This window comes from Rhinatrema bivittatum, chromosome 4 (genome assembly GCF_901001135.1).
Source record: "Rhinatrema bivittatum chromosome 4, aRhiBiv1.1, whole genome shotgun sequence".
NCBI classification, from domain to species: domain Eukaryota; kingdom Metazoa; phylum Chordata; class Amphibia; order Gymnophiona; family Rhinatrematidae; genus Rhinatrema; species Rhinatrema bivittatum.
Genome location: NC_042618.1, coordinates 442,336,156 through 442,351,863, shown reverse-complemented (window position 1 = coordinate 442,351,863; position 15,708 = coordinate 442,336,156). Strand labels below are relative to the sequence as shown.

Sequence of the window (15,708 nt, the reverse complement as noted above, 5' to 3'; positions counted from 1 at the left end):
ATTAACCATGATTAACCATCTCCATTATTGTTTACATGTTTGAATTAATAACCTGTCCTTTCTCTTCTTTCTCTGCCAAGTTCCAATCTCCCTGTTATATGTAACTGCATTTTCCGCACCACTGTTTTTAGTTTATGTTTTATGATGCACCCCTGTTCTATGTGAACCAGCATGATGGGACTGCGTTCCCGAATGCCGGTATATAAAAACCCAAAATAAATAAATAAATAAAATGTCATAGCTTTCCTTGTTCTTCTGGAAGTTTAAAAAGATTGTTTATGGGAATATTAATCCTGGTTATTTAAAGTTGTCCACAGTTAGCTTTTGCAGTGTTTACTGGCAGGCTCATATTGGTACAGAGCTATGATTGACATCTGTGACCTGTGATCTATCTCCATCTGCTGGTTGGCGTGCATAATCCATTATCAGGTAAGTAGTAATTATTATTTAAAAGTGATTATTATCTCACCCCTTTATGATCTTTTCACCTGCAATCACTCCCAACTGTTGTATTCATATTCTGGTTATATTCTGGCATATGTAGCCTATAGGTTTTAAAACTAGGCACTCATTTAGCTTGCAGTATACTACATGTGAAATTGAGCATCATTTTGCTCATGGAAGACTTGTTCTAGATAATCATATATTGAGAGGTAGATTTTAAAAACATACGTGTGTGCGTACTTTTGTTCGCGCCACTGGCGCGAACAAAAGTACACCAGATTTTATAAGATACGCGCGTATCTTATAAAATCCGGGGTCGGCGCGCGCAAGACTGCGCAAAATCGGCAGCCTGCACGCGCTGAGCCGCGCAGCCTGCCTCCATTCTCTCCAAGGGAACTTTCCTTCCGCATCCCCCTACCTTCCCCAGCCCTACCTAAATCCCCCCCCTTACCTTTGTTGGGCAAGTTACGCCTGCTTTTGAAGCAGGCGTAACTTGCGCATGCTGCCCCGGCACAGGCCGCAGTGCTGGGGGACTCGGGGCCGCAGCCCCGGACTGCCCCCTGCTCCGGACACGCCTCCGAACACGCCCCTTCCCGCCCCTTTTACGAAGCTCTGGGACTTACGCGCGTCTCGGGGCTTTGCGTGCGCTGGCATGCGTAAATCCGGGAAGATTTACGCGCGCAGGGGTTTTAAAATCAACCCCTGAGTTTGTCATAGCTCTGTCCTTAATTTTTTTTATTTTTTTTTTTAAGGAATAGCTACTGATTATAAGGGCATAGTACATTGGCACCACCTAACATCTTGCAACAAAAAGTGTGGGGAATGGGATACTTGGGCAAGAAATAATTTTTTGCCTCTCACTCATAGAAGCAAATTGTTAATTACCATCAGGATTTTGCCTTATTTTCTGCAAGTATGGCACATCATGAAAATGCTGTAGCCCCTAAAGGAGTCAAAGAATTGATGTGGCAGTAGGATGGTGTGGAGTCCTGAGAATGCCAAGATGGAGCCCTTGAGTGAGTGAGAGTACCCAGTGGAAAGAACCCAGTCACTCTTACATTTTTCTTAATTGCAGTTGGCTATAATGTTTTGAACATTTAAAACCAAGCCATAAATCACGACTCCAGGTCCATGATTCTCGTGAAATGAAAGATACGTTAAGTTGTTTCTTATACGGCCTCTAACAATATTTTTCAGACTTGAATACCTGTTAAAACGCGTTCAATGATAAAAAGCATTGCTGTATGCCGTCCCTCCCGCTGCACCCTTGGTGAAACACAGTCCCGGGTCGGGGCACTGGGTTGTTTTTAAATATCAAACTTTATTTGGATGGAATCTGCTGTGTTGACTTTTGCCTGGCTGCCAGTCCGTTTGAAACATATTTCACAGCACACATTTTGCTTACTAAATTGGTCATTTAAGAGTGCTTTGTGCTACTTTCCACAACATTTGTGGTATTACATTTAAAACCATGACGAGGTGGTGATTATTAAATCTTGAGATCAAATGAATAAACACAATTCTACTACTTTTCTTAAACAATATGTTAAAACTAAGCTGATTTTATTCTTCAAGAGGTGACACTGATCCAAGAAATTTTGGAGAATGAATGAGATGCATTCTCCATTGGTTAAGTCTCCCACGTGAATCGTGACTGCCCAGGATGAGACCCAGCACCCTACCTCTCACTTCTATGCCCCATAACTGCTTTTGCCTTGCCATGTGCTAACAGCAAATATCACCTGCCAGCTTACGATAACTAATAACACTAGTGCAGCGCAGATGTGATGCATTTAGGTACAATGTAAGTTCTTATCTCCTGTTCTTTGTAAGACTCACGTCAGTCATTTCAACTGTTGTCTGTAAACCGAAGTGCTTAGTGATTTTATCTCTAGAACCTCGGTATATAAAAAATGTTAAATAATAAATAAATGTAAGAGCGCACTCATCCTGCTGAGACACGGGTCACTGTAAAAATGAATGCAATCTGTAGCGACTAATGCTAATCCACTGCTTTAGCTTTGCACCTTATGGTAGAAACCCAAGCAATATTTTATTCCGAGTCTGCTATGACATGCAAGTTCTGAATAAAGTCCACTGTGCATATCCTGGAGGAGGGGATGTTACCGATACCTTCGATACTCAACGGTTTGCTTCTTGTGCATTATTTATTCCTTTTTCAGTGGAACAAAGTCTGCAAGAGGTCATGGGCTGAGGTTTAACAAGGGCGTTCACTCGGAAGGTAACTTTTTAAAATAGCGTCACCTCAGTGGGGTGACCATGCATAAAGTCAGTGTTTCGGTTCCCACGTGGGCTAGGCCTGGTACAAAGGCAGCATTTACAGTCCTGCGATCCTCAGAATGATAGCTGGGGCCTGGATTTAGAGTCTGTGGTGCAGGGTTGCAGAGGGAACCCTGGTACTTGGCTCCCAGTCACAGGATTATTGCTGTAATGACCAGATTAGGCAAGGGGGGAGGGGCTATTAAAATACAAGAGAAAAAAAATAATCTTCTGGTGGTTGTGAATGAAGGCCCAAGGCACCAGCATCCCAGTACTGGTTCTGGGCCAAATGAAAGGAGAATGAAGGATCCGCCACACCCAAAATAATATGTACATATAATTTCTTTATGGAAAAGAGTAACTAATACTCCTGGGGGAATTCTGCGTAAACAAATTTTAAATTCTGCAAAACAAAAACAGAATTCTGCATACTTTGTTGGTCAAAATAATATACAGGACAGTCAAGTAATTAATTTAAAATGTAATAGAGTTATTACTTAAAGAGGCAGAGAAATATTTTGAGCAGAATTTCCCTAGAAGTTCACTGTAAGGGTGTCTCTTCCAGCCTCTCTCCCTACTCCCCTGGCCACTCTCCTTTCACTTTGCCCTCTCAGGCTCCAATTCTTCCACTCTCACTCTCTCCCCTCCGCCTCTATGCTCAACCCCTTCCACTCTATCTCCACTCCCAGAGTTTGACCACTCTCTTAGTACTGCCCCTCACACAGGCTTCTTCTGTCCCTGACTCTCTCTCTCTCTCACACATTCTCTTATTGGCTCCCTCTCTCTCTCATACTCCCACTCCTTTCCCTCATACAGGCTCCATCTCTCGCACACACAAACAGACCCCACATACAAGCTCCCTCTCTTTCACACACACCCTTACACAGGCTACCTGTCTCTCTCTCTCTCACAAACTCCTACACACAGGCTCCCTCTCTCTTGCACCCCCCCCCCCCACACACACACACACAGGCTCTCTCTCTCTCTCATACATATACACATCCCTTCACACAGGCTCTTTCTCACAGATGCACACACCCTCACAGGTTCCCTCTCTCACAAAGAAAACGAGCATCTTTACTCCCTCACATATACACAATCCCTTTTTCACACACATCAGCACCCAGTCTCTCTCACACATACACAGTTCTTCATTTCTTCTTTCTGGCCCCTACCCCCATGCACTCTCATCCCTCCTTCTCTCACCCCTCCCAAGCTTGCAGTCTTACACTCACTCTCACAGGAACCTGCACCATCTTCGCTGTGAATGGATTGTGCTCCACTCGTGGCACGTCAGGGCCTGCTCCATTTTCACCAGCAGGACAGGCTCCGCTCATATGCCAGGCCCTGCTTCATCTTCGCTGCGCGCAGGATGGGTTCTGCTCATGGCAGGCGGGGGCCTGCTCCATTTTTGCCAAATTCTGATAGGAGGAGACTTCCGCGCAAATTCTGCACTCCACAGACTTGCAGAATTCCCCCAGGAGTAAATGAAGATGGAGCAACCTCGTGGGGGAGGCAAAGACCGTAACAGAACTTGGGAGAACGCCCAAGATAGTGGCATGAGCTACACACGTTGCAGCTGTGTCCGTTCCCTTCGATTGACTTTGTTCTTTTTTCTTCAATATGCCTCCTAAGCGAAAGGGGAGAGTTTGCATCTTGCCCTCCAAGTCAGCTTACTCTTCAGCCTATCCTTTTATCACCTCCTTTGTGTCCAGCAATCCTGCAGTTGATGGGGGGGGGGGGGGGGGCGGGGAGAGCTGGAGATGCCATTGAGCCTGTGAGAGAGTGCTTGCATCACCAGGCAAAACATCACTTAGCCCCCTGGATCTCGAATCGGAGCGACACGCTGATTTGAGTGGGCCATATGTGGCACCGGGAGATGTCACCGGCGCGTGCACACGAGGGAGCCCAAGCACTGTCGGCGTTTTAATGAGGCTATCAGAGCCACAAGTGAACCAGAATACGATGAGTGCGGAGGATGTCAATAGGCCTCTAATCTGTCCTGGCCCCAGTAACTCAGAACTGGATGTCATCTCCGACTGCAATTATTCTATCTTCTGTAATTGAGACCCCTAAAAGTGGTGACTCGTCACTTGCTCTGGGATCTTCTTTCGCACCAGGGGAATGTGATAAGAGTGTTCTACCAATATTTCCTTTTGTCACAAAGACTTCAAGTGAATTTTCAAATGCATGGGTGAACAGCTCTATGAACACAGTAATAGAATCTCCAAATTGAAAAGGAGGCCCAAGTGGGTGTTTTGCAGGGCTAAAAATCAATATTGATAAGTCTGAGGCCCTAGATGTACTTGGTACTTTGCAGGCAAACTGGCCAGGTAATTTTCACGGGTCCAATCAGCTCTTAAGTATCTAGGGGTCTATATACCAGCTAAGCCTTGTCAACTTTATGATTTAAATATTTGCCCTCTCAAACGGAAACTGCTTAAACGTTTGGACTCCTGGCAGACTCTTCCACTTTCTGTATCTGGGAAAATCCTTTTGTTGAAAATGATGGAGATTTCTAAGTGGTTATACTTGTTCCATATGCTACCAGTATGGCTAAAAAAGGCGGATATTCTGGAGGTCAATAAAGGGATTCGCCATTATCTGTGGAGCGGTAAGCGAGCTCGGATCCCCTTAAAAACATTAATGTTGTCTGTCCGGATCTCGAACGTTACATTAATGTTAACTGTCCGGATCTCGAACATTACAATCATGCCAGCCTTCTTCAACATGTGCGTGACCGGATTTATGGTACAGATTTTCACTCCCCCTTGGACCTCTATAAGCATTGGTTGGCTCCTTATGTGCCCGAGGCTGTATTACACTTCGAAGACCGCCACTTGCCCATTTATATCATCAGAAGCGTGGTTGTCCGTCCCTTTCGTTTGATGTGGCGATATGTTTGTCGTCAGCTCAAATTGATGGCGCACTCCACAGCCCACCTGCCTATTCGAGGGTGTCTGCGGTTTCTTCCAGGAATGACACAACCTTTATTTAAAGTATGGGCTGAGCAGGGAGTGAAACATATGTTACAGATCATCCGTGTGGATTCCAGTCCTCCTCAGCTTTTCAGTTTTCAGCAGCTACGGGATCGATATCTGCTTCCGGTAGCAGGGTTCTACGGCTACCTGCAATTGAGACACTTTCTACTGGAAGAATTAAAGGCCAATCACTCCTTTTCCCATTGTACGAACTTGGGTCTTCTCCTCTCTGGAGAAGATGGCAAATGTCGAAAATGTTCCCAATATTATCTGGCACTGCAGGATTTGGCCCATCATTTGGCTTTGCACAATGTGGCTTTGAAATGGAATAAACAGCTTCCCAAAGAGAAATCGCAAAAGAACATAAGGACCTGCTTCCTTAAAATCCCAACTTTGGTCAAAAATGTACCCCTGCAGGAGAAGCTGTATAAAATTCTACATCAAGCTTATTACTCCCAAGGAGGCCCAAGAAGCCAATTCTCTTCACCTCACTGTGATAAAAGAACAGGGGTCCATTTCAAGACACATGGAACATCTGGAAAATTGAGAAAGGCACCTTAATTGGTGTTTCCCAGACTTTCCTAGGGTGGTGGGGGAGACACCTAGAATGGCTCTCAGGAAATATCTTAATGAAATTCTGCATTCTGTAGAGGAGAATATTCCTGCGTTTAGTAGACATCATTTTATTTCTTCAAATTCACAAGGACTTCTGCATTATCCTAGTTCCATATACATTTCTAATCTAATTTCCTTGAAGACTCTAATGTTGACGTTTCTGAGCGATTAACTCTTTTGGCATTTTTTTTTTCGGAGTCAGATTTAAGTAGTGCTATGAGGATGTATTTTCATAATTTGAATGTTAACTTTTTGGGACAGTTAGTAAGAATTTTTCTTGACTTAGCTAGACTCACCCTGGAAAGAAGGAAAAGATTTCTGACAATGAGATCTGAAGCTTTGGGTGCTTTTTTTTTTTTTTTTAATTAAGGTACCCCTGTAAATGTTCTATTAAATATAATAGATTACTATCTTTTTTTTTTTTGGCCCCTGAGCAGTTATGTTCTCTTTTTTTTTTTTTTTTTAATTCCAGAAGTTTGCTGTAACCCAGACTGAGTCTTCTGGAGATAAATAGAAATTTAATGCAGGTATAAATCATCTAATGGCAATTCCTGTAACTTTTTTTTTTTTTTATTACTTATCTCCCTCTTGGCTGGCCTTCTCCCCTTTCATTGCTTATTTTTGATATGATGAGAGGAACAATGTGTAGTTTCTCTTTTATATTGATTTACTATTCTGTTTTCTTTTTTTTCCATTCCTCTCAGAATGTTTTCTATAGCGTTTTGTTATTGATCAACTCTGTAAGATTGTAAAATTATAAATAAATAATTAGAAAAAAAAAGACAGTAACAGAACGCAAGAAAACCTGGGCCAAGTGCAGAGGATCCTTAGTTACAGCGAAGGGAAGTAAAAGCCAGAGATGACCTAGGGTCTCTTGTACTTTGAAAGGAAGCAAACGCAGCAGACTAGATGGGCCTTAGAGTCCTTATCGGCTGTCATATTCCATTCTCTATAAATTCAGATTATCGCAGCAGAATTGGCTTTTTCCGAGTGTATAAAAGCCTTCCATTGCGAAGGCACATGCTGGTTACCGTTCATTATTAGGCTCAAAGGCTCTGATTTGCTAAGCTGTTTTTCCATAGCCGCAGAGTGTAAAAAAGAGAAAAAGGCTTGATTAATGAGCCCAAATGATTTGTTTGAAGGATAACTTTCAAACAAATGCGGGTGGTGGTATATGCACGCATCGATGGCTGTGAGCAGATCAACGCTAGTATTTTATAACTCATGTGTATATGTGTGTTGTATAAAATGCACGTATTTGTACTCAGCAACATGTGTGCAGGTTTGAGCTTGCATGCATGTAATGCAATGCTTTGAAAGAATGTAGATCAATGCATTGAATTTGCATATTTGAAAATAAAGTAGGACTTGCTTGCTTATATCAGGATTTATGCGCATACGGGGATGTATTTCAAACCATGAAAGTGTCATTGAAATAATCAGTTATGCCAGTTAAGTGCACCAGTACACCCAGTCCTCCATGTCAGTGAGACCCTCTTGACTCTTCAGCCTAAACTCTCTCTCCCCCCCGGCCAGTAATATGCAGTATGTTTAATATTGTGCCAGATAATTAGTAGGTATAAAATTACATGAGTGAGCTGACCCATCTACATATCTTTTAAAACAGCAATTTATATGTGTAAATGTTGGTCCTACCACCGACCATCCCATGTCTTTTTTTTCACCCGCATATATCTGTGCATGAAAATACACTGTGTATTTTTTGCTTTTATAAAATACAGAATATGCAAGTAGCAGCTACTGCTGCAGGTGCACACTATTTTTTAGGTGTGTAATATTTTGAAAATTCACTACCAAAGTCTGCCATATGGCAACTAACCTCCTCTGGCTGTACACAGATCAATCATCTTTAGATCTTTTGTTTTTTATTTAGATTTTTGCATATTCTGCTTTTTGGTGCTTCAAAGTGGATTACATTCAGGTACTGTAGGCATTTCCCTATCTCAGGGGTCACAAAGAGCAACAGTGGGATCTGAACACTGTTTTCCCTGGGTCGTAGCCCGCTACTCCTCCACTCCCAAATTTGAGTTCACAATTTTTTCAGTTGAATCTACAAAGATGAATCACACAAACAATAACCCATGACACAGATGATAGTGGCCCCTTTAACAACCAACAGGAAAGTGTGGTGATCCTAGGACACAGATCTCATACAAAAAAAACCCCAATAGGATTTCTGTTCATTTCATTATCCTACTCACAGTTTGAAATGCTCCATTTAATGAAGTTGTTGTAAAACAAAACATTCCTATCATTAAAAAGTAAAAATTCATCACAGCCAGAACTTGTGTGTGTTGTGGCAATTTTTTTTTAATGTCTGTATCTTCCCTGAAACATTTACACTGTACAGTTTCAATTTTTAAACTTTGTTTTGTACTTGACGATTAGCGCCCGGGCAGATTGCACACGCCATCTACCTAGAACTTGCAGAGACTGATCATGTGTGCCTAGCATTGTAGAGAGGCAGGATCTACGTTTTTTAGTAAATAAAATATTCGGTGTAGGTCAGTGGGGAGCCCCTAGCCAGTCAGCATATCCAAATTAATATGCATAAGCTAAATTTGCATGCAGTGGAGGCAGTGTATGTAAATCTATCTCATGCATATTCATTGTGGATATCCTGAAAAGCCGACAGGCTGGGGAACCACTGGTGGACGTGGTGCTCAGGTGGAGATACTGAGTGAAACCCAGCGAGAGCTACTGCATAATTTAAACAAATCTTTACACTGGCCATGTAGTGTTCTATGAGAGGTATGGTACCTGTTCCCAGTCAGAAGACACAAATTATGATAATCATAGGTTAATATTTGCTCTCTAAAGCATATAATCCTACAGAAGTACAGTCTTCTCTTTATAGAAAACAGGCTGGAACTCATGGGGGAGGTTTACCCATCATAGGAATGATGTCACACATGATCCCCCACCACTTGAATTCAAATGCTCCATACGAAAACTTCTACTGCTTACCTAAATACTATGTTAGGGTTTCTCAGTCAGTAATTGGCCGAGCTATGTTTCAAGGCAGTACGCTAACTGAAATCTGCTCTGCAAAGCTGGCACTGGATAGAGACTGGAAGCCCATTGGTGTTACCGTTAAGGTCATGTAAGAAGAGAGACATCCAACGAACAACAAATCTTCAATTATACTTAATGGTCTGTTTTCAATTTCTGTTGAATATTTGCACGTGGGAATGAGTGCTATGTCTGGCATGATGTAAAATGAGATATTACTACGACCGGCGAAGTAGCACTGCTAGCACAACACTATCAGCCCTTACAAAAGTTTGATCTTTTTCGAACAAGCTTTCAATCCATAACGACAATTCCGCTCAAGCTTTCCAAATATCTTCAGCTTGTACAGTGACTACTTCATATCTAGCCAGGTCCTCTCTAAAACCCCACTCATTCTTTAATGTATTCTCTATTTAATATATTCTTTATTATTTGTTTGTTATTTATTTAACCCCCAGTTTACTTGACCCAAGTTTAATCTCCTGTTCGATGTAATTGCACTGCTTTTGGTCATGCCTGTTTAAAGTTATTATGTAAACTGAATTGATATGTAACTTTGCCAAATGAATTCCAGTATATAAAAATGTTAAATAAATAAATCTTTTTTAATGAACAGCACATGGTCTCAGTATGCAGGCCGCATACTGTACATTACCTGAGCTCTTGGATGGCAGATGCTAACTGAAAATGGAGTTGATGAACATTTTTCCCTTCTATACAATCCTCCCTCATCACCACCCCCACTGTAGTACACCTAGGCAACGTGTGTCCTCCCCTGGCTGCAGTTTCCTCTGGTCTTTGCTCTCTGTACTGCTCTTGGGGTGAGCAGGCACTGATGGAGTTGTAATAGCCCTATATTAACATTGTTTGTTTCTCTCTCTCTTTTTTTCTTCTTCTTCAGTGTCTTCTTCAGGACAATAAAATTGGCTAGAAGCTACAGCCTGTATTGTAAACACATTCATTCTTGGGTCGCTTTTAAATCTTCTTCATGGACCCTGCTATCTGTTGCATACATAGCCAAAAAGCACAAAAAGGCAGTTCAAGCTATGATAACCCTAATACAGATGGAAGTAATTACAGACAGCAACACTGGAAACCAGTCCGATGAAGCAGGCATCATTAAGATAGAAAACATGTCCCAGCTCTATTTTATTTATTAGGCTAGTTTGAAACTCTTATTCTTTGTAAAGGCAATTTCAGGTCTTGTTAGTTTCAAGCAATGCTTTTTTTCCCCCTTTCACCAGCCACATTTCCTTGCTGTGCACCTGTCTGGCCCTCTTGGAGGCAGTGGGGATTTTCTGCCAAGTCATGTCAGGTCTCCTATCTTGAAACTTTTTGAACTTGCTTGCTTTTTCCCCATTGGGGAAAAAGTGGAAGCTGGAGCATTCCTCTGCCCCAAACCCGGTACCTGCTGGAGATGTGTTTAATCCATACTTCTATACCTTGTTGTGCCCATTTAGGTGCACATGTTGTGATGTCAAAATATTTATTTCTGCTGTTAAATCATCAGAATGTAATACCACTGAAGCAGTTAAGATGATGCTTGCTGACAGCCATACTCTCCGACTTTCTCCGTAAAGCCATCCTCTTGTGCTACCAGTACGGCATCATTAAGAGCACTGATCCAGATTACACCAATACATCATGAACTGGACATGTGTTCCCTGCAGCAGCAGTGGCAATAGCTTGGAGCATGCATTCTGTGGTTTATTTCCTGTGCCTGTCGGCATCAGCGGCAGGAGCCTGGAGAAAACCTCCCAGATTAATGCTGGAGGCTGGAGAGTCTGCTTTCTTTGGGCTTCCTGTGCAGATGGTGAATGTTGCACAGTTTTGAACAGCAGCAGTTCTGCAATCAAAGAAGCAGCTGTCATGTACAAAACGCAGATAGCACAAGTCAATGCTCACCCCCACTAGATCCTTGCTAATATTTAAAAAAAAAAAAAAAAAGTTTATTTTATGTAGGGGTACTGGCAGCAAAATCTATTTTCTCTAAATTTTAGGCCTCCAAGCTAAGCATTAATTATTGATCCTCATTCCCTTATTAAAATGTTACTGAAACAAAATGGAAAAGCAAATGGAATAAATAAGGTTGAGCAGTAAGTGCAGCTGCTGCCAGCTGTGAAGCACAAATTCTCTCAACTCCAAACCTCTCAACTCAGTTCAAGGCTGCGCCCCCACCAATCCTTTTCATCCAGGGATGTTGTCCAATTTTCCTTTGATGATCTTAAGTGTGAGGTAGCCCCCGACCACCGTTCCATGAATGTCGCCGCTCTTTTTCAGAGAAGCAGCAACCTTTCCTTTCAAAGGGGTAAAATCTATTTCCCTTTATCCTGAGAAGATGCCCCATGTGGGTGGTGGGGTTTTTTTTTTTGTTTGTTTTTTGCTACTTCTGTAGAAAAAAAAAGATTGCCTGCAAAGTCTCTCCATGGTCTGTTGATATGTTTTCACAATATAATTAAATCAAATAGTAGTAACTTCTTTTTCACTCTGCCCACAATCAAGCTGTGGGAATCAGTTGCCAGAGGATGTGGGCAAGGGGACGAGCACAGCAGGGTTTAAAAGAGGTTTGGACAAGCTCCTGGAGGAAAAGTCCATAACACATTATTAGCCAGCAGGCTAAAGAAAGCTGTTACTATCCCTGGCAGTGAGCAACAGGGAACAGATCTACCGAATGGGATCTGCCAGGTACTTGCAACCGGGACTGGCCACTGTCTAAGACGGAGGCAGGATGCTGGGCTCGATGGACCTTGGTCTGACCTAGCATGACACGTGTGTTTTCACCCCTCCACCCCCAATCATCTTATTGCAAGGGCAGCTTGGAAACCTTTCAACATACACCCACTTACATTCCCTTTTATGGCCCCAGTGGCCTGCTTTTGTACTTTCTCTGATGAAAGATACATAGCATCAAGCCCCAGACTTTAGCATTAGCAGGCAGCTGAAAACGTTGTGCCTTTCTGCCAGTCTAAAGGACGCATCCCACTATGTGAATAATCTTTGGAGGCCATGCCCACTTTAATTATAAATGAAAATGTGCAGGCTATTTTCCTGGCAAGTGGCAGGAAGTACCACACTGAACTAATAAAACCTTATGGCTAATGGCAAATCACAGATTCTTTACTTGAATTATGGAATTGGTGGTTTTTGCTTCTAGGGCCAAGACCAATAGCAAAGCATATTGAAGGGGGTAACCTCTACATAGCAGCAGTTACTACCCTTAACAGAAACATGGGGGTAACCTGCACATAGCGGCAGCTACTACCCTTAACAGAAACATAAGGGTAACCTGCATGGAGCGGCAGCTACTACCCTTAACAGAAACATTGGGGTAACCTGCATGGAGCAGCAGCTACTACCCTTAACAGAAACATAGGGGTAACCTGCATGGAGCAGCAGCTACTACCCTTAACAAAAACATGGCGGTAACCTGCACGTAGCGGCAGCTACTACCCTTAACAGAAACATAGGGGTAACCTGCACGTAGCGGCAGCTACTACCCTTAACAGAAACATAGGGGTAACCTGCACGTAGCGGCAGCTACTACCCTTAACAGAAACATAGGGGAACCTGCACGTAGCGGCAGCTACTACCCTTAACAGAAACATAGGGGTAACCTGCACGTAGCGGCAGCTACTACCCTTAACAGAAACATAGGGGTAACCTGCACGTAGCGGCAGCTACTACCCTTAACAGAAACATAGGGGAACCTGCACGTAGCGGCAGTTATTTCCCTTAACAAAAACATGGTGGTAACCTGCACGTAGCGGCAGCTACTACCCTTAACAGAAACATAGGGATAACCCGCACAGAGCGGCCGTTACTACCTTATGAAACTTGCTGGGCAGACTGGATGCCCTTATGTTACATTTGTGTCACTACGTGCAGGAAAGGGCATGTGTAATGAGAGAAATTGTGGGTGTATCTTTATGGGGAGCTCATTTATTAAAGAAAAAAATATTTTCCCCTCATGTAACAGATTGGGAGGACACTATTTTGCAAACATTTCCTGATCACAAACATTTCTTAATGATTCACATAGGGTAGGTTCCTTAGACTGAATACCTGAACTTAAAGTCACTGGGTAGACTATGGCCCATGAGGTGGTCGCTCCTGGTTTTCACGATTTGCTTTAGGAGGTCCTTTAATGACTTGCTGTATCCATTGAAAATGTAGTTAGCAAACAGTAGCTTTCCATGAATGTACATCTGCCAAAATAAAGGAGAGAGATTCATAGCAAGATGAAAAAGGAGAGGGAATGGTTGGGAACCAGGGCTTAAATCCTGCTTCTCCCACTGACTCTCCCTGTGACCTTGTGAAGACATTTTATCTCCCATCACCTCAGGCTCTGTGGGGCAGGGACCTTCACGTGCATAGAATTTGCAGTGGAGCACCGTATCCATGCCTAAATGAGGAGAAGAGACGCTTTCCACCCACCACAAAGATCCTGGCTGAAAGACATGTGGCATTCCTTCCCCCTTTTTTTCAAGATGAAACTAATAAGGCTTTGAGCTGAGCCCCGTATTTATTTTAATATTCGTACATCTCAAAAACGAATCTGATGACTCTTCTGCAATCGGGATGCTATGTTAAGGCATGCAGAATGTAAGCTACTACTACATCATCATCGCTTCTTACATTCAGCACAATTAATGCTGTTTAAATAGTGCCCACAACAGCACATCAAGCATGGAAATAGCTATTGCCTAATGATTTCAGCTTGCTTCTTTGACATTCCAGTTTGGTAAACAAAATACACAGATCTTAATTCTGTGCACTTTGGGGGAGGGGGGGTTGTACACTCTTAAAACATTGGAATACAGCTTTACGAGATGCACAATGGACTTTCTGTGAACATCCTGCTATAAAACTTAAGTTGCTAGGAGGAGGTTGCGAGGAGACATTACTATATAAAAAGCAAAAGGAGCAAACTGGCAAAACACACACACACACACACACGATCTAGGCTCCTTCAAGTGTGCTAAAACTCTGGTTGGAGGACAAGGGAGTGCTGGGCTTTACCAGTGTAAAATGTGATATATACGTAACATAGGATTTTTGTTCGGATCAGGCCCTGGGGGCCGATTCAAGCTTTAGCAGATGCCACACGTCCCCCCCGCACCAAACTTTCCACCACAAAAGATGTGCCACCAACAAAAGCTGAATCTCACCTTAAAGGGCTTATGGTACAGACTCTGAGGAACCTGAAATGGAGTGGGAGATCATGACACTAACAGTTTCCATCTCATCCTGCTATCCCAGCCCAGCCCAGCCCTGACAAGTGGGTTATTTCCCCCTACCAGCAGATACAGGCAGACAACACTGTTTTCCTCTGTGACATCACAGCCACTACTTAGGAGGTGGTGCTAGCAGTAAGAAGCCAGTATTTTCTGCCCCCAGGAGATGGTAGGCCTGCGATGGTGCAGCAGCTCAACGATGGATCTGTGATCAGGCCCCAGGACCAGGCCACTGGTTTTTCTACCAGCAGTGCGAGCCCAAGGACCAGCTGGGTGTTGGGTTGAGCTTGACCCAGGAGCAGGAGAATGAAAAAAAAAAAAAATTAACAAAGTAATAAAACAAAAGGAAGAAAAGGGGCATTGAATCCAGGATCTCGAGACCTGCTCCACAGTTAAGTTTCCCTCTCTGCTTCTGAGTGGAAGTTTTCCTGCTCCTGAGGTTTTTTTCTGTTTCTCCTTTCCTGCTTATCTGTACCTGCTCTGGGCCTTGCCTCTGCCCATCCTGTTCACAGTCCTGCCATTTTTTGTTAAAAAAAAACCAAAAAGAAAGCACAGATTAGCAGCCTGCCAGTGTTTGCAGGCCGTCGGCAGAAGCAGCAGGAGACACTAGCACGGCTGCCTGCAGTGGCAGGAAGGGGCTGCATTGTGTACCCTGCTACCATTTTGGAGCTGTATGGCAAGATAGAAAGTTCGGCCCATGCCTTCCTATACTTTGAGGCCTATGGTCACAGCGGAGAAAGGTCCTGTCTGGCCTGTGCTCGGATGGGTGAGAAGCCAGGAGAATGCTCAGTGAAGAGCTTAGCTTCCTCTTCACCACCCACTTACATTTTTTGGCACATTGACTCTGAAGGGGCGTGAACGCTGTCTACCACACAGGCTCCAGAGTCGGTAGCCATTTTGAATTTGCCCACAGTCAGGCCTGGATATCAGCGAGGTTGGGGTGGCGGGGGGAGCATGGCTTGCCTCCCATGTTGCCTCCATAGGGGGATCCCCTATGGAGAGTGCTTCCAGTCTGGCCCCAGGGCCCAAGGGAGATTTTAGCTCAATTTTTTCACTTCCTCTACCAGGCCTTTTGTGCCTTCTCTAGGACAAGGGCAGGGCCAGGACAGGGTCTCTTCATC

The 15,708-nt window shown here is 43.4% G+C and overlaps 1 protein-coding gene across 3 annotated transcripts in view; it reads right to left on the bottom strand.

Annotated features, from left to right (window-relative positions):
• Window positions 1-10,191: 10,191 nt before the first annotated feature.
• C4H3orf20 (chromosome 4 C3orf20 homolog) overlaps window positions 10,192-15,708 on the bottom strand; it is a 39,557-nt gene continuing 34,040 nt past the window's right edge. For all 3 annotated transcript variants that reach the window (XM_029601590.1, XM_029601591.1, XM_029601592.1), the window contains 2 exons: window positions 13,416-13,558; window positions 10,192-11,199 (listed from right to left, as the gene is read on the bottom strand). In XM_029601590.1, coding sequence (XP_029457450.1) covers window positions 11,061-11,199; window positions 13,416-13,558 — 282 coding nt within the window. In that variant the 3' untranslated portion in view covers window positions 10,192-11,060. The remainder of the gene's footprint in view (window positions 11,200-13,415; window positions 13,559-15,708) is intronic.